This window comes from Schistocerca nitens, chromosome 2 (genome assembly GCF_023898315.1).
Source record: "Schistocerca nitens isolate TAMUIC-IGC-003100 chromosome 2, iqSchNite1.1, whole genome shotgun sequence".
In the NCBI taxonomy this organism is placed as follows: domain Eukaryota; kingdom Metazoa; phylum Arthropoda; class Insecta; order Orthoptera; family Acrididae; genus Schistocerca; species Schistocerca nitens.
Genome location: NC_064615.1, coordinates 662507448 through 662530070, shown reverse-complemented (window position 1 = coordinate 662530070; position 22623 = coordinate 662507448). Strand labels below are relative to the sequence as shown.

At 38.0% G+C, this 22623-nt stretch overlaps 1 protein-coding gene across 1 annotated transcript in view; it reads left to right on the top strand.

Moving 5' to 3' along the window:
* Nucleotides 1-22623, top strand: part of LOC126236773 (phenoloxidase 1-like) — a 275588-nt gene that overhangs the window by 100222 nt on the left and 152743 nt on the right. Inside the window, exons 3-5 of the mRNA XM_049946348.1 lie at nt 6376-6565; nt 13827-14050; nt 15912-16114. Coding sequence (XP_049802305.1) covers nt 6376-6565; nt 13827-14050; nt 15912-16114 — 617 coding nt within the window. The remainder of the gene's footprint in view (nt 1-6375; nt 6566-13826; nt 14051-15911; nt 16115-22623) is intronic.

Here is a 22623-nt window from a genome sequence, read left to right as displayed (position 1 = left end):
TGTCAACAAAACAAACATAGAAACTGTATATAAGTATGTATTTTTGAAAAAACTTCTGCTATCTGTGAGATATTTTATTTCCATGGGTAGACTGTCAAAGCCTTATATAGCTGCATATTTCAACCTTTTTTGTTCCAAAGTTAGATTTTTTAAAGAAGAATGCAGATCATTTTTCCTCCTAGTGTTGCACTTCTGAATATCTCTGTTACTCTCAAACTTAAGATGGACTGTTGATAACATATTTCATATTCATGAATAAATGTACTGTGAGGCTGTGATTAATATTCCCAACTGCTTAAAGAGATTCCTGCAATGTGTATACAAGTTAACTTAACACTTCAGTCTATTTTTTGGGTAATGAGTACTTTTGTGTAAGCGAGAAGTTACCCCAGAAAGCTCTCCACCCTGCTCACTTCCTAACTCCTGCCTTGGAGTACCACTGTTCACCACCTCTACAACAACTTCCAAATCTCCCCCACGCCCCCTCCTAGCTGACAAACCCTGTATCGTAGAACCACTACACTTACCCCACCCTCCAAATTTCCCTCCCACCACTGCACAGAATCCAGAACCTAAACAGACCCATAACACTGTCATGAACCTTTCCTCCAGAAGCCTTAGCCCCACAGAAATATCAGTCCTCTCCAAAGGCCTCACATTTTGCTCCACTCCCAAATTCAATCGTGCAGGACTTGTTAAAGTCCTTCTCTCCTTATCCTGGTCTCTACAGTGGAAACACTTTTTTGTCATTAACCCTACTAACCAGACTCAACCAAAGACCAATGTTGAACCCTGCCTAACTCAGTTCACACCTCCATCCAACCGTGATCCACCCTCACTGCCCCAAATCATCCCCTATTAACTTTCCAGAATTTCTTAATCTTGAACCTTTCCTTACCATAATTTCCCAAATCCCTCTACATGCAAAGTAACATTACATCCACAGAAAGAGCTGCAGTCCAGTATCAAAAAACTGATCCCGACCTTCTAATCCTACCTGTGGGCAAAGGCTCCACCACTGTTGTTTTGAACTGCAAGGATTAACCGGCAGAAGGACTCTGCCAGCTGTCACATACTTCCACCTACAAACCTTGCCACAGTGATCCCATTCCAGAAATCCAGCAGGATCTCCAATCACTGCTGAAAACCTTAGGCCCATACCAAATCTCTCCCCGGAGTCTATCTCTCTGCTCACTCCTACCACTCTCTGCATTCCTCTCTTCTACATGCTTCCTAAAGTCCATAAATCCCACCATCCAGGATGCCCCATTGCGGCCAGTTACTCTGCCCCCACTGAGAGAATCTTTGGTCTCGTAGACCAACACCTTCTACCTATTTCCCGGAATCTACCCTCCTCTATAAAAGATAGTAACCACTTCCTCCACAGGCTCTCCACAGTTCCTGTCCTTTTAACACACAGTGCCCTGCTCATCACTGTTAGTGCCACCCCCTTTACACTAACATCCCCAATGTCCATGGCCTTACTGCTATTGAACACTATCTTTCCCAATGCCCGATGGATTCCAAACCAACAACCTACTTCCTAGTCATCATGACCAACTATATCCTTTGAAGGCATTACCTACAAGCAAATCTGGGGTACAGCTATGAGCACCCACATGGCACCATCCTATGCCAACCTATTCATGACCCATCTAGAGGAGTCATTCCTAAACACCTCGAATCCTAATCCCCTCACCTGGTTCAGGTTCACTGATGACATCGTTGCAATCTGGATCGAGGGTGAGGACAGCCTATCCACATTTCTCCAGAACCTCAACAACTTCTCCCCCATTTACTTCACCTGTTTACTCAACCCAACAAGCCACCTTCCTAGATGTTGACCTCCACCTCAAAGATGGCTACATCAGTACTTCCGTCCATATCAAACCTACTAACCATCGGCAGTACCTTCACTTTGACAGCTGCCAGCCATTCCATACAAAAAAGTCCCTTCCATACAGCCTAGTCACCCATGGTTGTCACATCCGCAGTGATGAGCAGTCCCTCTAGAAATATACCGAGGGTCTCATTGAAGCCTTCACAGACCGTAATTCTCCTCGGAACCTTGTATGAAAACAAATCTCCTGTGCCTTTTCTTTCCAGTCTTCCACCACCACCAAAAGTCCCACTGTCCAACCACATAGCAGCATTCCCCTTGTAACTCAGTACCACCCAGGACTGGAGCAACTGAATTACATTCTCTGCCATGGTTTTGACTACCTCTCATCGTGCCTTGAAATGAGAAGTGTACTGCTCACTATCCTTTCCACTCCTCCTTCAGTGGTATTCCACCATCCACCGAACCTACACAATATACTTGTCCATCCCTACACAACCCCTGCTCCCAATCCCTTACTTCATGGTTCATACCCCTAAAATAGACCTAGATGCAAAACCTGTCATATATATCCTCTCGCCACCACCTACTCCAGTCCGGTCACAAACATCACCTATCTCATCAAAGGCAGGGCTACTTGGTGAAATCAATCTACAAGTTAAGCTGTAACCATTGTCCTGCATTCTATGTGGGCAAGACAACCAACAAGCTGTCTGTCTGCATGAATGGCCACCGACAAACTGTGGCCAAGAAATGAGTGGACCACCCTGTTGCTGAGCACAATGCCAAACATGACATCCTCCGTATCAATGACTGCTTTCAGCATGTGCCACATGGCTCCTTCCCATCAACTCCAGCTCTTCTGAATTGCGCAGGGCGGAACTTTACCTGCAATATATCCTATGTTTCCGTAACCTCCTGGCCTCATCCTTTGTTAGTCGTTGTCCTCACCCATCCAGCCCCCTCCTGTTTCCATCTCAATACTACACAGTCCTCATTTCACCATCACACCCAGTCTGTTTGCTTCTCTGCTTTTCTGCAACCTCTCCCTTCCCACCTCTCACCAGCCCTCCGTCTAACCTGCAGCACTTCACTGTCCACCATACCTACCCTACTTCCCCTTCCCCTGCCTGCCCCAGCCTCCTCCTTATCCCCACCCAGTTGCCACCCTCATCATGCACTGGTGCTGCTGCTCACAGTGTGGCTTCATTTGCTTGAGACTTCAGTCATGTCAGTGTGTGTCTGGAGGCCTTACTGGCTGAAAGCTTTATTTGTGGCAGTCTTTTTGTTGTGCCTTTCTGTGACTCAGTGTCTTTGCTATATGGTGAGTAGAAACTTTCCTTTTCATAATATGCTACATTCCGTTCTGGTTTTTTCATTGTTTGAATTTTACCTACTCCCCTAACTTCTTAAATCCAAGCCCACGGGCCTCACCACTGTTCATACCCTTGTGGCTGGGGTCAATGTTTCCGCTGGATGAACTTCTACCTCTGTTAACCAGCACCTCCAAACCATTGTACATTACCTCCCAACCAACATTCAAGACACTGCTCACTTTCTTTGCTGCATTTCTGCAGTTCTTGTTTCATTACTACCAGATTCTTTGTTGGACACTGTTGATGCGACCTGCTTATTCATCACCTTCCCACATGGACATGGCCTTGTGGCCATACAAGACTACTTTTCTCAATTTCCTTCTGATTCCAAAGCCACCACCTCTTTCTTAATGCTCCTATACAGTCACATCCTGCCCTTGATTATTTCACTTTTGAACACTGGAACTACAGACAGATCAGTGGTACTGTCATGGGTAGTCACGTGCCATCAAGTCCAATCAACACCTCTTGTCTGATTTACATTCATTGATGAGATTTTTGCAATCTGGACTCATGGCAAGGATAATCTTTTACTCCTTACTCCATAGTCTGAGCACCTTCTCCAAATCTGCTTCACCAGGTCCTTTTTCAACTCAATGAGCCACCATCCTAGATGTTGATCTTTACTTCTCAGAAGGCTATGTAAATAGGTCCGTGCTGCCCGGGGTAGCTGTGTGGTCTGAGGAGCCCTGCCACAGCTTGAACAGCTCCCCCCGCCAGAGGTTCATGTCTTCCCTCGGGCATGGGTGTGTGTGTTGTCCTTAGCATAAGTTAGTTTAAGTTAGATTAAGTATTGTGTAAGCCTAGGGACTGATGACCTCAGCAGTCTGGTTCCATAGTAACTTACAACAAATTTCCAAATACATCCATTTATATCATGTGTGCCAGTTATCAATTTAGACATCTGTCAACCATTACATGTCAGAAAGTCTCTTCCATATATCCTCACCACCCATATATCCCACAATTGCAGTGGAAAACAGCGATTGTTGAAATACGCTGATAAATTTACCAGAGCATTAATTTCCAGACAATACCCTGTCCAGATCATCCATGAACACTTCTCCCACACCATCTCCTCCTCTGACTGCAGTAACCCTGTTAACTAGACATTGATTGGTGCACCTCTAATCACTCAGTACCACCCTGGCCTTGAAGAGCTTAACCACATCCTTCACCAGGGCTCTGACAACCTATTGCTGTGTTCTGGGGTGTGGGATATCATATCCAAAATCTTACTCACAAAACACAAAATAGAGGTTCACCAGCCATGTGACCTACAGAATATCATTGTCCATTCCTATTCCAATCCCGCTTTCAATCCTGCCCTACTTTGGGTCATTATGTTGTGTTTGACGTCGTTGCAAGGCCTAGACCTGTCCCATACATCCACCTGCCACCTCCTGTCACAGTCCAGTCACAGGTATCTCCTACCTAATAAAAGACAGGACCACTCGTGAAAGTGGCCATGTTATATATCAGCTATGCTGCAATTGCTGTGAACCATTCTATGTGTGAATGTCAACTAACCAACTGAATGGCCACTGCCAACCAGTTGTTGCATATGCAGGGCACCACAGCACTCATAACTTCAAAAGTTGCTTCACCATTTGGGCCACTTGGATACTCCCTTCCAGCACAAGCTTTTCTGAATTATGTGGGTAGAAATTGTCTCTCCAGCATATCCTGCACTCTCACTATCCCCCCTACCCTAAATCTCCACTAACTAGTTTTCCACTTCCTCACCTTACATTTTCCTTTCTCCCCTCTATCCACTCCACTCCTTCCCCATCCAGATCATATACTGCCTTTTCTCCAACCAATCCCCCCCTCATGTGTTCTCGCTCTTTCTCTCTATTACTCTCTCTTTTTCTCTCTCTCACTCTCCCTCTTCCTCTCTCTCCCCTTCTTTTTTTCACCCTTCCCCCTTACTCTCTCCACTTCCTATCTCACTCTTCATCACCACCTTCCTCCCCCCTCCCCCCACCTTCTCCCTCTCTGTAAGTAAATCTCCTCACTACGGATCAATTGGAATGAAAGTAAATCTAATCTAATCTAATCTAATCTAATCTGTAGCCCTTATTACACTCTAGCCTCTGAACTCCTTTCATCTTGTTGTGCAGCTGCTGAGTCATTTGGTGAAAGACCTACCGCACACTACCCTGCTTCCCTCCTTTGTATTACGTGCTCTTCCCTAGTCCCTCCCACCTTCATCTATACAAGCAACTGCTTTCAGTAATCGATATCCAATAATTAGTCTTGTCACTACCATGAATGTGTATGTCCTGGGTATCTGTGTGGTTTTGTGTAAGAATGCGTGTACTCTTACTAGAAAAAGAGTAAGAGCTAGAAAACTAGTGTTAACTGTTTTCTATTACATGTTTCTGTGCATCATGCATGAGTTTTCAATAGGTAAGTAGTTGCCTTTCCCTTATTGTGTGTATTTGCCATTCAGGAATTTCTATTAGAATTATACAATCCAACTGCCAACTTACAGTATTCTGTCATATACATGAACTTTTACTTTTTTATATCTACCACTGCAATCTTTTACTACCATTTGGCCTACCTGTCTAATAAATTATCATTAATAGAAATAGTTAATATTTTCACAAGTAGCAATTATGTGATCTGTAGCTATTGCACTTGGTGACCTATTCTATTTGGGATAAGTAGAATCAAGTCTTTCAAGCCATTTTGTAGAATCAGTCTATGATGTATATATTCTTTTGTGTGTTCTCTACAGTGTTTATGTTTATGTCACTGAGAATTACTATACTAATATTAAGTCTTTTAAATGTCATTGTTATTCTCTTGGTATAATTATTATACACAACTAAAAGATAATGATGTGATATTGCAATACAGTCATCACAAAAATACATTTTCATGGCTGTTTTAGTATATGATTGTTCTGTATATGTTATAATACATTTGTTTATTGTTTGACCATGGACACTAGCTGACAATTTTCAGCTTATAGTATGGATGTGTCACTCTTAATGGTTAATAGAAGTGTATAAAAACTTGAAACATACATATATTTATACTTTATGTTTCAATACATCTCTATAGATTTACTTTTAACCCTTACTTAATTCTACTGTCATTAGCATTTTTTTCGAATAATATAAAATGATTAATTTGTAAATATTGCAGAGTGATCGTTTTCAAACTGTGGACATTGTCGACAGGAGTGGCTTTCCTGGAAGCCTGCAACAGGTTGATATTAAGCAAATAAAGCTGCCTGATATAACTTCTCCCATGAAACTTGATTGGAATGAGAATTTTTCAATATTCCTACCAGCACACCGAGAATATGCTGCAGAGCTGGTCAAAATTTTCATGGGTAAGGTATACTCTCAGTCAAATAGTAAATCTGTGTGTGATGATAATGTAATCACAGATTTGGTTTACCAAAAGAAGAAATAGCTGATGCAGTGTTCTATCACCTTAAGTTGATGTGGCAGTGTATGTGAGGTAACTAGTGTAAATTGTGTCTCATAATCACAGGATGCTACAGATCTTTCGTACCAGCTCTAATTTTTGAAAACAGTGTACCTGATCTCTTTTGTTAAAATATGTTGAGGCATATTGGTAAAACAGAATGGTGAACCTTTTGTTCTCTGAGGACTACTGGTAAATGAAAAGAACTCTCAACATCTGAATTTCAACTTGGAACATAGCAAATTTAAAAGGGTACTTTTCTGACACTTTGGTTACATCATCAAAAATTCCCTGTGCAAACCATGATTATTTGAGTAATTGTTGTGTAAATAAACAGGATCTTTTGAATGTATGTTAAGAATTGCAGTGTCACGGTAGCTTGTTTGATGCTTGTACTTACACACGTAGCACATGACATTGTGTATGCCATCTCATCTGGTGTTCTGAATACTCACGATATTCAAAATAATTCAGTCGCTATATTCAGTCGCTGTTTGCAGTAGTGTACTGGAACCACTACTTGGTTCTGGCCTGCTCTGATAGTCTTTCTTCTTCACCTGGCAGTTATGTGTGGGGCTGTAAGAGAGGTGGGGCTATAAGAGAGGCTGTTCTCCACTAACGTCCTCAAATCAACAAATACTCAAACATCAGTTTAACTTCTTCAACATCATAAACATCATTTCACATTAACATCTTGCAGAACACCAGATTAGTATTACAATTGCCAGAGTAGACAATGTTCTCTATGTGACAGATCATTAACCAAGGTCCAAATCAACAAATCTGATATCTATGCACAGAGAAGAAGCCATTCATGCATTGTCATCAGCAGAGCTATTCCATGGACTCAGCTCATCTCTGGAATGGCACCAGCAATGAGTAAGCAGCCCCACATCATGGCAGGTGGCGATGTAGTGACACCCGTACTCCTCTCCAGACCTATGGCTTCCATGGATTACCCTGTCTCTGCACATAATTTCCCACATTTCCCAGACAGTGGGGCTCTCCAGTCTTTCTGCCTAACTTACACTTTAAGAAATCTCCTGACATATTCCATTGACTAAGTTGTACCTTGTGTGAGACATGCTATTTTCCTACGAAAGAGCCTGTGACATGACGTATCCCACCATGGAGGCATGAGATGTCAGAATCATTGGTCTACATTGAGCTTGCATTGCTTCTTTTTAATATTTTATTAGTGAGACTCAGTGTCACACTTAACACATGTGGTTTGATATTAGCTATGTTATTATATTTTTTTGAGTACAAAAGAAAACTGAAACTTCATTATTACATTGTAATTTATTTTTACTTTTTTGTATACCTTTGCATACTTTTTAGAATGTCATTCTTTAAAATTTTATTTTAATCTACCTATGTAAGGAAACTAATGATATGAATATAATAGAGGGAAACATTCCACGTGGGAAAAATATATCTAAAAACACAGATGATGTGACTTACCGAACGAAAGTGCTGGCAGGTCGAAAGACACACAAACAAACACAAACATACACACGAAATTCAAGCTTTCGCAACAAACTGTTGCCTCATCAGGAAAGAGGGAAGGAGAGGGAAAGACGAAAGGATGTGGGTTTTAAGGGAGAGGGTAAGGAGTCATTCCAATCCCGGGAGCGGAAAGACTTACCTTAGGGGGAAAAAGGACAGGTATACACTCGCACACACACACATATCCATCCGCACATACATGTGTAGGTGAATTTCATGTGTATGTTTGTGTTTGTTTGTGTGTCTATCGACCTGCCAGCACTTTCGTTCGGTAAGTCACATCATCTGTGTTTTTAGATATATTTTTCCCACGTGGAATGTTTCCCTCTATTATATTCATATCATTAATTTGAACCCAACAATTACGTTTGTTATTGTCACTGTTGCATCTCGAAATCTTTCCTGTCATCTTATTTTCTCTTTCTGTTTTTACTCTTTGCCTTTACAAATGTCTGCTTGTGTCTGTGTATGTGCGGATGGATATGTGTGTATGTGCGAGTGTATACCTGTCCTTTTTTCCCCCTAAGGTAAGTCTTTCCGCTCCCGGGATTGGAATGACTTCTTACCCTCTCCCTTAAAACCCACATCCTTTCGTCTTTCCCTCTCCTTCCCTCTTTCCTGATGAGGCAACAGTTTGTTGTGAAAGCTTGAATTTCGTGTGTATGTTTGTGTTTGTTTGTGTGTCTATCGACCTGCCAGCACTTTCGTTCGGTAAGTCACATCATTTGTGTTTTTAGATATATGAAAGGAAACTGTATGGTGATGCATTCCTTTACAACATAATCTATAACTCGTTATTCTCCTGAAAAAATCATCATTGTTATTAATGCTGCTCTTCCTGTTTGGAGGATGCCTTTATAAAACTGTCTCTTAACTTCATTTTTGTAACAAATGATATGTTACCTTCATTCAGAGAGGAAGATATCCCTCCATTATTCAAAATACCTGATGAGTCAGTGTTCTACATAAAATTTAATCTACTCCCTACAACTGTAAAGGTCAGCTCATCCATGAGTCCACCTTACCTAGATATAAGTCATCTCATCTGTGAGTCTACCTAGTCTTAAAAAAAGTCAAGCTCATCTCTTCCGTAGGTTCACCTTGCCTAACCCAGGATGTCTCTGTTATGAGTCCACCTAGGCTATTTACCACCTAATCTTCATATATATATATGTGTTTCACTACCCATGATGCTACTTCATGGAGCATCTGATCTGCTTGCCTATTCTGTTTTGTTTTGGCTGACATTCTCCTTCATAAAACTACTGTTGAATTATTTATTTCTTCCTTTAATATTTCACAGTCTTACTCCCAGTAGGCTTACATTGTCCCTCTCCTTTTAAGCATTATGTGTTTCCTTCTTAACAATGGAGTTGCTTTGTAGCAATTTCATACCCCTTTTCTCCTGTTGTTCAATTTAAAGTTATCTGTACAAGGAGATGTTAGCATGTAATTCACTTCTGTCTAATGGGCTGGGTTTGTGTTGTGTATTTCTGTGTATTTGTGTGTGTGTGTCTGTGTGTTTGTGTGTGTGTGTGTGTGTGTGTGCGCATGTGTGCGTGTGTGTGCATGAGCGCGCACATGTGCATGCGCAAAAACCATTAGTCTCAAGACTTTTAATTCTTCTGTTCATTACCTCCCCTGTAAAAGTGTATAAAACCAGGTCAACATACACACATTGTATAAAAAGTAAAAAAATATCCCCATAAACGGACAATTAAAGTTGGAGTCCTACATCGCTTGAGACATTGTAATGACACTGTATTTTTGTAGACATATTTTAGTAATAATATAGGACACTTTTGGACCATTGTGTCCCTGAGGTTTCAATGAATTTCTTAATCATTTCTGTTTTATATAGGCATTTTTCCTTGCCTGTTACTTGATTCGCTAGGAACACTGCCTTAGGATGTGAAATTCCAACTATTTTATGAAGGCCAACATAAGTCAGAAAAAATTTACTTGTTTCCTTTTTCAATCCCAAATTCTGTGAGTGATCTTTCACTAATACTAAATCATAAATAGATAAGTTTGATGCACTATCATTTTTGTTAAAGTTGTGCAATCTTATATTTGCTTAAGTAAATTGTACGCCATCACTTCTTGCATATCATTGGGCTGTATTACAGTACCGGTAGGCAAATGAAACAGTTTTAGTAGATGGTCTCTATGAAAGGTTTGCCTAAAACTTCAACAGCTAATAAACCTCTAGAAAGGTGTGGTAGCTTATTTAAAATTGTTTGAAGTTCTGGAATAATCTGAGCCACAGAAGTGTCCCCATCACAGCAGAATGTTTTTTTTTTTTTTTATACAGTATGCCAGTTACTTTCAGACTAGTTTCCTCAACAATCCTCAAAATCTCCAGCCGTTTTGTATGTCCTTCATGTGTAAAGCACATTTTGGAAATGACGTTCATTGTTCTCTCTCATTTGCACTAAAGTATTGCTAAATTCTAAAAACTGTTCTCGTACCTCATTCCTCACTGTATCACATTGTTTCTCACTTTCCTCTACAGCCTTTTATTTATATGAATTTAATGATTTTTGGTAGTCTGAAATTCTATCACTTGTTTTTACTTTTGCTTGGCTTGATTCTCTGATTTGGGCATCTAAATCTTTTTCCAGCTTTTCTAAGTTGCCTTTGTATTTTCTGTGCTAGCAAACAATTCTGTTTTTGAATCATTGATTTTCCTGATCAACTCATTTGTGTTATCATCAATTTTTTTTTGCTTAAATCATCTCTTAACTCATTTCTTAACTCATTTGTTAATTTAACTAGGATATCACAGAGCCCTACGGGTGTTTCCGATGCCATTCTATGTCTTATTATTGGCATATAAGTATGGATATCCAGTATTCTCTTAAGAATTGTGTTTTGTTTAACCACCAAGTCTCCCACTTGCAGTATCACTATCATGTACAACTCAGTTTCTTTTCTAAAGAAATTGTGTGTAACTATTGAATATCTCAATCCATCACCCTAACTACTAACAGTACTTGTTTGGCACTTTAACGGCTCATCGGGTGTGTGGACTGGACTGTGAGAGTGGTAGGTTGTCCAGCATTGGCATAGTGGAGTGAAGTCTCATAAACACATGGCGTAGATTTCCCAAAGAGTAATCAAAGCAGGGACAGCTGCTCATAGACATCAAGCTGCTTGGATGGCTGCTCCTAATTTGTTGTTTTCCTTGATTTATATTTCATGAACTGTCATCTTTCTCCGTATTTTATTGATAATCCACTGTAGTCAGAGGGTTTTGCTGTTTTCTGACTGCTAACAAACAATTCTTCTTGACTTTGCCTTTCCAAAATATAATTTTTTTTGTACAGTGTTGCTGGTGTCTGTTGTCAGGGGCAACAAGTCCAACTTCTTAGCAAAATCTACATTTTTTAAAACATATCATATTTTGTGGTAATCACTCTCTTTCCACTGCTCAACTGTTATTTTTGTCCTGTCACAATAGCCAAGTGCAGTGTTGCAATGACTTTATTGATGATTGTACTTACATATATAGTACATAACTTGCATATGCTGTCTTTTCTGGTGTTCTGAAGACTCAAAATTTCCTTAAATAATCCAGAGGCTGTTTGCAGTAGTTGTCTGGACCCTCTACTCAGTTCTAGACTGCCATGATAACCATTCTTCTTCACCTGGCAGTTACGCGTGGAGCTTTAAGAGAGGCTGTTTTCCAACTATCATCACCATATCAACAAATACTTGGATGTCAGTCTAACTTGTATATTCTTCAACATCATAAATAACTTTTACATTAACATTTTACAGAACACCAGGTTAGTATTACAACTGCCAGAGCAGACAGTGTGCTCCATGTGACATCTTCACCCACAGTCCTAATTGACAAATTTTATATCTCTGCACAGAGAAAAAGCCAGTCATGCATTGTCATCTGCAGAGCTATTCCAGTGGCCAAGCTTATCTCTGGCATGGCACCGCAAGGAGTACGTGGCCCCACATCACAGAAAGTGCCAATGTTGTAACACATGTACCACTCTCCAGACATATGGCTTTCATGGATTACTCCATCTCTGCGCAAACTTTCCCACATTCCCCAGATAGTGGGCTGACTGGACCTTTACCGAACTTACTCATTATGAAATCTTCCAATATATTTCATTGACTAAGTTAAACATTGAGTGTGACATGCTATTGCCTACTAAATAGCCTGTGACACTACAAATACAACACAATAATAGGGACCACAAGAAGAATTAGTAGCCAGATACTGTGTGGAAAACAGCGTTTTGTCATAAGCAGGGTTACAAAGATGGGTGTTTAGCAAGTCCCATTTACTGTGTGTAGTACATAACAAATTAAACCTTACAAGAGGAAGCTAAAGGAAAGTTCTAAGACTGTATTCACTGGAAAACCAAAAAGGGTATTTTCAGCCATATGATCAGAAAGGTTTCCCTACTTTGTGTTCATTTACACATTTTCTTCACAATGTTTGACTACTAGTTCTTTTCAGTAATTGATTGGTTTAGATAACTGTGTGTGTTTTTATTTTCAGTGTCAGTGAGGTGGGGAAATGAGAGAGTGAAATTTGATTCTGGCATATAGCTTAATCCTTTTGAACAACATCAATCAGTATGGTAAACATAATGTGCCTCTCCAAAGAATGGCCCACAATATTACATACTCCCTGTTCTTAATTGATATGAGTAAGTGCATTAGTTGTAAAGAGAGCTCTCCATGGAATTCATCTGTTCATAGTCACTTACAAAGCAAGATTTGGTAAACTTTGGAGGACTTAACATTAGATGAGGTTGTTGTACTGTATCTAGTTGTGGATTGCAGTGGGTGTGAAGAATACACTCCATGGAATTCATGTGCTCTTAGTTACTTTCAGAGCAACATTTAGCATACTTTAACATCAGATAAGATTATTGCTAATTTTCCTAGTTTTGGAGGAAAGGGTGAAGCTCAAACTGTGAACATGATGACAGCCTATCAATTGAGCAATCAATTACTTGCAGCTAATTATCTGTATTCTAGAACTTAAATCTTATTTGATACAATCTGCTCCAAGCACTAATCATTCATATCTCCTTAGGCATGCCGAGCAAGTTTTATTTCCTTTAACAATTTATACAACTTGTATTTAGCTTTATTTCACTCTAAACTACCTTTAAATAACTATAAATGAACTGCTAGAACAGTTCTGAAATCTTGAGTCTCAATGTGTTTTGACATTTATATTTCTTTCATCTCTTGTATGGTGATTGTATTTCATAGATGGTTAGTAGGCCCTTCCCTTCTCTTTCACATTTTGGAGAAGAATAATTTGAAGCATACATGTACTCAAATACCGCACATTTTCCAGTATCTCCTATTATACCATAGAGATAAAAATGAATGCAGACATATACAATGTGCAAAAAGTAAATGTGATGCTATGATGGATTTGAATACAGAGTGTTATTTTATGTAGACACAGTAGACCCCAATTGGGTATAATATTATTTGATTTATAATGAGATGAAGGTAAACTAAACAAAGATTTCAAAATTATTTATCTGTCTCTAGTCATTGTATTACTATTGTTGTTCTTAAAATCAAAGTTTCAGTATGACTGACCAGAGGTTAACTTTCTTTTTTCTGGTTTTGTTAAAATAACTTTATTCCATTTTTTTCAGAGATGGAGAATGTTGAAGACCTTCTATCTGCTTCAGTTTACTGTAGAGAGCGTATAAATCCTTATCTTTTTGTTTATGCAATGTCAGTGGCTATAACACACAGAACAGATACACTGCACCTGCCTTTGCCTTCATTGGCTGAGGTTTTCCCTGACAAATTCATGGATAGAGGGATTTTTTCAAAAGCTAGACAGGAAGCAAACATCGTGCCACCAGGCTCAAGGGTGAGTATAAACCACATTTATTGCACTGTTTCCTATCTTGGAACTAAATTACAGTTTAATGGTACTAACAATAAATTACTCTGGAAATAATGACATTTCTGTTGTGATGGACATCAATCTGTGTTTGATATATTTTTGTTTTCAAGTAGGCAGATGGTTTCATCTGTACTTTTCCTGAATGATTTTCTACTTTTCTGTATGATCTGTAATATGATTGTTGATTGTAAAAACCAGTCATTTCTGTTGCATTTTGTTCTGTTGTGCTAGTGAGCAAAGGGTTTAAAGAAGTTTGATTTAACTGATTATTTTATAACAAGACTGCTGTTCACATTTCAATGGTATTTTTGAGTTACTATGTTTACTTATTATAAATGCTGAGTTACTATGTTTACTTATTATTAATGCTGAATTGTATGCTATCTTATTTAACCAGGTAATGTGAGATAAAAATTCATGTGACTTCAACATTCAATATGGATAGTGTTATTATTTCAAAAGCATGAATAATTTGTGGGTCTCTTGTCATAAATCATTTGATTTCCTTTTGGTTATTGATTTAAGATAACGCCACTCTATCACAGTGAATGCTGAGCTTGATTTTGAAGGGACTTTAAACCCTAACTATTCTTCCTTCTTCCACAATGAATGTTGACTATTACTAAAAGCAGCTACACTCTGACTCCACATTGTATTTTTGCATGATGTTCTACTGCCTGCCAAATATTTTCATATATTCTAAGTGAGAGTAAGGAGAGCTACAATGGAATTATTATTTCTTGTAACAGCTAGGAATTTCCACAGGTCTCTGCTTGAAGTGCAGTTTATATATACTGGTATTTACATACGTAACATTTCTACTTTGGCAAGGCTGTGACAGGTAACCAGCCATAGCCCTGTAATAGGAACAACCCTATCATTTTCCTGGAGTAATTAATGAAAACCACAGAAAACCTAAATCACCAAATAGTTGAGCTGCTGAGTCATTGATGGCCACATAAACATACTGAGAATGTTGCTGGCTTTTGGACAAATCCTTCTTTAGAAATATTGAGTACATATACACACACATACTTTCATACACATACACTTGCTTTGCTACATTGCTCTAGCTGACTATACTGAGCTGCCAGCTCACTGACAGTGAAGCGTGACAGGCAAAAGAAGGTGATAACCCTCAATTTAATGCAACTCAGACTAATCACTTTATCTTTTGTGTTTTTGAATGTACCACATGATAATATACAATATCTTAAAATATGCTCTTGTGGGTTAGCATTTTGTCTTCCAATCCCTTCATATACTGATGGATGGGCAGTCCTGTAAGAAGGAGGAGAGAAGTAGGTTAGCTACAGACAATAGCATGTTATCAGAGTGGACATTTCACTCATCAGTGGTGTATGTACAAAGTACTATACTGAAACTTCATGACAGATTAAATGCACACATATTGGTAAGTAGCCTATCAAAAGTTTCCAGCAGTTGGTTTCACAATGTTTATAGCATAGCTCTTTTATTTCACACCAGTACAGTAAGATATAAGATCTCTTCCTGTAGTTATCAATTTTAACAATTTTGTTTGAGGTATTTTTCCTTGTGAGCAACATCCATAACTCTCTGTCAGTGTACAATTATACCTCAGTTAGCATAACTCTTACTGACTGTTGACATGCTTTTGTATGCACCATAAAGAGACTGCTGAATCTATGTGCTATGTGACATCTATATTAAAAGTAAGGTCTGTGTCTTGTTTCATACTGTAGTATATTTTTTCCCACAGTGTAACTATGTACAGATTACACTTATTAGATTCCTAGTTCACAGTTATACCTTTTACTCAGAAAATATGTTTGACTTGGAACAGGTTCCTATTGAAATTCCAGTGGACTACACTGCATCCAACCTTGATCCTGAACATCGTGTGGCATATTTCCGTGAGGATATTGGGATCAACTTATGTCACTGGTACTGGCATATAATTTATCCAGGTCAAGGACCATTTCCAATGAATGGTACAGATCGTGCTGGTGAGCTCTTTTACTACTACCACCAACAAATTGTGGCCAGGTCAGTCTTTTTATTTCTTATAGGTATCTCAAATTTTTCTCTCAGATTTGCTACAAGACTGCAAACTGTTATTTTATTTTACCAAAACTATGTTTTCATCATTGTGCATATAAATATCAATGTATAATAGAGTCAGTATGACATAGTTTGCATTTCAGGGATCAGTGAGAGAATTTTCACATTGAAATATATAATTTCATAGGAGAAATATCTAATGATGAGCTACAAAAGTTAGTATCCACTACAGAAAAAATAAAATATAGGGTGACCAGCAATTCTGCAATGAAAAACATCCTTTAGATTTCCGTAGTTTTTGAGTGAAATTCTTCTTTCTTTTCTTGATGTGTTTGTTGATTTCTTAAGGGTCTCCTGAAAGGTTCAAAATCATGAAATGTTCAACTTTTACTTTTTTGCATGTTAAAAGTCTTCAAACTTTCCCCTTTCAGTTCAGAAGTCTGCAATTATTTCTAAAATATTTTTGAAATATGTTCTGCATGGGTGTGACCCACTGAGGCATTGGTAAACTGCTGTCAAATGTTGTACTCGTGAATCTACATGCTCATTTTGTACATTTTAGTGGTGTGAGACAAAATAAGTGTTGTGGCTAGCCTGTGATAGTTCAATATATATCACTTGCTAGATTGTCATGTGTTTCATGTTTATTTACTCATTTGTAATCCTGAAAATATTCATAGTGAATTCTGTTCATTGAAGTATCTGTTTTATTGAAGGATAATCATGGGTAAATTTAAAGTGACTAGAAATCCTCTGAAGGCTTTTAAGAAAAGGAAAAAATGTTAGACAGCCAAAGGTAGGTGTTATTACCATAAATAATAGAGATGATAACCAAGTTTGTGAGCCTAACTTTGCTAGTACCCTTGCCCATTGCAATGAAAGGGAGAAAGAAAGTACTTTGTAGAGGAAGCTTGGTTCAGTTAGTGAAAAGTATGAATGTTTTATTGACAAATTGGATGTGAATGAAATATTTAATATGTCAGTTCTCAATGGAATTTTTGCAAACTGTGTAAGATGTATTCAGCATAGTGAAGTCAGTATGGAACTCTATAAAAAATCATGTAAGTCTTGCCAGTGAAATGGAACTGAAGTGTATTAAGTGTTCATACATGACCACCTTTTGTAACAGTGTTTCAGTAACCCCAAATGAAGAAAATGGTAGCAAAATCTATGAACACAACATTAGATTTATTTATGCCTTGTGTACAATTGGTAAGGGTGCTACTGCAGGTGCAGTTTTCTGTGGCATGATGAGTCTTCCAAATCCCCAATGAAGTTTGTGAACTATCATAGATTTATCGGGTCTAAAGTAGAAGATGTCTGTATAGAATCTGTGAAGAAAGCTATGTAAGAGGCAGTAATAGAAAACAGTGGTAGTAGAGACTTGATTGCACTATTCGATGGTACTTGGCATAAACAGGGACACACATCTCTTCATGGTGTAATATCTGCCACCAATATGAATACAGAGAAAGTTTTAGATGTAGCAGTAATATCTAACCTTTGCTGGATTGCTTTTAAATCCTATAAATATTAACATAAACATTGCATAATATAAATTTGTTAGCACTCTATTACTTAAATGATGATATTGCTTCATTATGAAAGCTTGTATATTGGCAACTATTGCCACTATATAAACTTAACAAAATGTTCATAATTTACTTTAACATCAGATTTGAAATACTTTCATTACTGCAAAGATTTCTGCTAAGCAAAATGTACAATTTATCTAATGCAATTGCAAACAGTAACATCTGTTACCACACTGCCACCTATCGGACGTAAGAGGTAGCTTGCCTGTCACAGTGCCCAACTCCGTATAGCTGCAGACAAGCATTTGTATGGTTGGATGGGATCAGCAAAAGATACATGTCACCATTATTGTAAATAGTATTTTTGTTAATGGCATGCTGATTGGTTGTGATCTGCCTGCTGGTAGAGCTTGCTTTACTATTTAAATCTTTAATGTTGTCAAAATGTATGACATAATTTTGAAACATATGGGGTATGTTATCTATATGCAAAGTCTTACAGTTACGTATTTCATTAATACTGGCATAAAAAATATGTTTACATACGTCATATGCTTCTCTGTCATACTGCAGATCTGAAGATGACATCAGAGTTGAAACCTGTCATCAGTTCAAAATAAATATTTAAATGTGTGCTTGGATCTGAAGTATTTATTCAGATATTATTATTTACTATTTTTTGTTACTGAAGTTTTTGAAATTTTCACTTCTGCACTTTGGTTACAATATTTCTTTTGGTAATGACCTAATAGGTCTTACATAATGCTTCATTATTACATGAAGCTATTTCACATTTCCAGCACCATACAGCAAAACTTTTGTGTCAGAGTCATTTTCTGTCTCATCTGCCTCATATTGGAACAGGAAATCATTTAAGTACCAGTCTCTTATATTATGAAAAAATATTCTTGAAGACACTCTTCCTGTTTCTTCTTTTGCCAAGACAGCACTTTGTGGTTCTCAGCAGTACTTATCTTCATGATGAAGTCTTCTAAAGTGCAGCTCAAGATGTAAGACCCTTCTTGCCATGAATAAAAAACTGAGCCAAATTATACAGTGATTTTTTTGCTCAAATAAGCATATCCATATGGTTGCAACCCATTAAAAACACTGTCTCCTCAAAGTCCAAGATTCAGTTATTAAGTGGAGATTCATGATTGCCAGTAAATGATGTAAGAGCAGCTTCAGCATTACAAAATAATAGAGAAAATTTATGGTGCTCCTATAAATGTGCTGAGAATTGTGTTTCACATTTATTGACTGTTCTTAATTGGAACCTTTTCTTATTTTTTTCTCTAGTAAACTCAGTTTTTTATCAGTACCCATTATGATTGTATTTTCTTGTCTATCAGCAATATCAGTCTCCTCTTCAAATTATATGTCATTTTTAATTTTCAGTGCACATTTGTCAGTCTTAGATAAGTAATGACAGCTTTCACTAGTCAGTTCATTTTTCAAGCCACTTTCTATACATAATATTAGCATGTTGTTCCAACTCTACTATGAAAATGGCTCATCAATAGATGAATAAATGTCTTTGTAACTTGAAGTTCACCAGCTTCTGATTGAAAAATATACCAGAAAATTCTGTCAAACATTTCCAATTTTTTCTATTATCTGAAAAAATTTTGAAAATTGACTTATGTTAAATTTAAAGGTTTTAATTGGTGAACAGGTTATATTTTCAAATGACTTTTCTGATTTCATATTTCATCAACTTGTTTGACTCTTCACAATGCTCCAAAATAGCTGAAACAAATCTGTTACAATGTCTCTCAATTAAACCATCAGCAAACCTGCTGTTTCAAATTACACCTCAGCATTCCACAGAATTTGTTTTACATAGTAGTTTTTCGTTTTGTTTTGGTATTTCAGCTTTTGGCACAACGCAAAACATTTATCAATGCATTATTCAGTTTTGGCTAAAACTCATTCATCTAATCAATCCTGGGTCCCCAAAATTTAAATGGGAAATGGTTCCATCTCTGATATAAACTATTTATTACCACTACAGCTACAAATTCTAACAAAAGAAATGAATGAAAAGTACACTGGAACTCATGTCTTCTTTGCAAACATAGCTTCTTGATGAAAATACAAAAACTACCCAGTGATATTCATCCTCTCTGCTGGATCACTTGTCTGGTCTTGAGAGTGTTGGTCACTATATCCTCATGAATAAAACTAAGATTCTAATAATAAGTGGAATAGTAGGCAAGAGGCTTTAATCTTATCTGTGTGATATACAGCAGAAATGTATCATTGAAGGAATGCATGGTGGCTGAGTTACCTTCAGACTAACGCTGTATGGTGACTGAAATGCCTCAAGGTTCATTATTGCACCCTCTGGTTTTTTAATATTTATTAACTAGCCTTTTTCCCATGACTTTGCTTGATATGTGTTCAACACATATATTGCACACTTCTCCTCATGTTTCCTCTCTGTGTCCACCTCTTCTTCCCCCTCTCCCTGTCCAATTCATCCTCCCACCTTCATCTGTCCATCCCCTCTTCCTGACTCTGCCTGTTTCTCCATCTCCTCCTCCCTCTTCTCTTTGTAAATCTTCTCCACCTTTTCTCTCTAATCACACCTTTTTCACTCCTCTCTTTGTCCTTATGCCTTTCCCCCTTCTTCTGTCCATCTCCTTCTGCCCCTCTTCCTTTTCCAACTGCACACTACAACTCTACAGTCTGCAACTGCCTCCTACATCTTCACCTCCTCCCACTTCTCTCTGTCCATATCCTGCTGCCTTTCTCTCTGATCATCTCCTCCTCCCTTCTTTCTTTCTGCACAACTCATTCTCCCACTCTCTCTCTGTTGGCACTCTCCTCCCCCTCTCTCTACCCATCATCTCCTCTCCTTCTCTTTCTATCCATATTCTCTTTCCCCTTTCTCCATCCATATCATCACCCTGCCCCCCACTCTCTCTGCTCAGCCATGCCAATCCACATGGGTAATCCCTATGAGGCTTGTCAATACTACCCACCCAACATGCTTCTCATACAGGGCAGCCTACATGTGATCTCCTGTGGGAGCCAGGCGGTTGTAACACCTGAGAACTAATTCTCGTACAGCAAATAGGGGTGTGTGTACTAAATTTTAAACATCTGATTACTTTACAAATCAGATAAAGTGCTAAATATTTTCCTTTAAGTGTGAGAGAGAAGAAAAGTATCGGAAAGATTTGAAATTATGTTTAAAGTTTCTTGGAAGACACTAAGTGTTGTCATTATAAAACACTAGATGGATATAAATGAGGCGATTTGCACTCTATTTCAAGCAAAAGCTAGTTCTCCGCACATCTCAATGTTTATGATGTCATATCTCCTGAACTGTGTGTCATCAATGACCTAATTTTGCAGTTACATTCAGTGATACGTTTGGATATTGTCTAGGAACTGTGTTGTGAATAGAGTCAGTAATAAAGAAGTAAGCATGCTGCTAAAGTTCATCTGCATGAACAATGAAAATGTAGTAAGAGAGAGACTTTTTCCTTTCATCACTTTGTGTGTGTGTGTGTGTGTGTGTGTGTGTGTGTGGATGGGAGGGGGGGGGGGGAGGGGGAGGTGTCAGTGAGAAAAACATTTGTAAGGGTTTGAAACTATGTGTAATGTTTGTTGCAAGTTACTAAGTGCACTCATTCCCAAATACTGGCTGAATTAATTCTGAGTGTTTGTGCACAATCAGGAACGCTACCTCAATAAAACACACAGTTTCTAACTGTAATACTAGTCTTGTTGTGTTAACCTTTTAACATCAGATTATATGTGTTAATGAGTAGATTATGATAACATTTTAAACTTTTAAATTCAGTCTGTAATTATGTGAAATATTGAAAATGGAATTTTTTTGGCCTCGCTGCAGCTGGTACTGGGTTCCAGATTTTGGGTTCCAGACTTTGGGTTCCAGGTTCTGGGATGGCACTTTTGTGATATAGATTGACGACGTGCCATTATGAACAGAATGTGGAAAAGTCACCACATTTGCTGATGACACTACTGTATCAGCTAGTAATCCCTTGGGATTTTGCCTTAAGAATCATATCTGGCTGTGGGGGCAAAAAGCACAAGAAAAATGGCATTTTTTGGCTATTATCATCTATTTATTGCTTATGGTATAATATTACGGGGAAATCAGTCACTAGAAAAACAAGTGTTCTATGCACAGAAGTGAACAGTAAGAATAATGTGTGAAGTCGTCCCACTATTTTACTCCCTTAGTCGAATTTCCAAAAATTCTGAAGCACGCATTTTTTCTATTTCTGACTGTGAAACCAAATAACAGTTTTCATACTTCTAGCTTTAAAATTACCTTAATAGCAACATATTTTCAAAAATCCTCCCAACACCTACTTCACCCATTTAAGGGTGGAATTTCAAAAAGCCTCTTGCTTCATGATGCCTACAGTAAAAGATCAATACCCTCTTCAAATTTCAAGTTCCTATCCATAGTGTTTTGGGCCTGGTAATAATGAGTAAATGAATCAGACAGGCCATATTTCACACCATTGGGGGTTGAATTTCCAAAAACACTGAAACATGTTTTTTTTTTATTTCCAACTCAGAAGTATAAAACCAATTTACATAGGTGTAGCTTTAAAAAAATGCTTTAGAGTTCTTTAATAATGATTTGTTTTTACAAAAGTTTCACCAATATTTCACATTCATAGGAGTTAAATTTCCAAAAATGCTGAAACACGTTTCTTTATTTTGGACCATTAAACCAGACACAATTTTTTGTAGTTCTAGCTTCAAAATTACATGAATAGTGATTAGAGGGTTGAATGATGGATGCAATTAAGTTAGTTAAAGGTAGGAGTTTTACAGTTGTTAATGAAGTTAGTTAAAACGTGAAGGAATATTGGGAGCCAGAAGTCATATGTGTGTTACGTTCTGATGCATAGCTCAGTGGTAGGGTACCATGATGCAAGTGGGTAGGTGGAGCACTGAGTTAAGCAA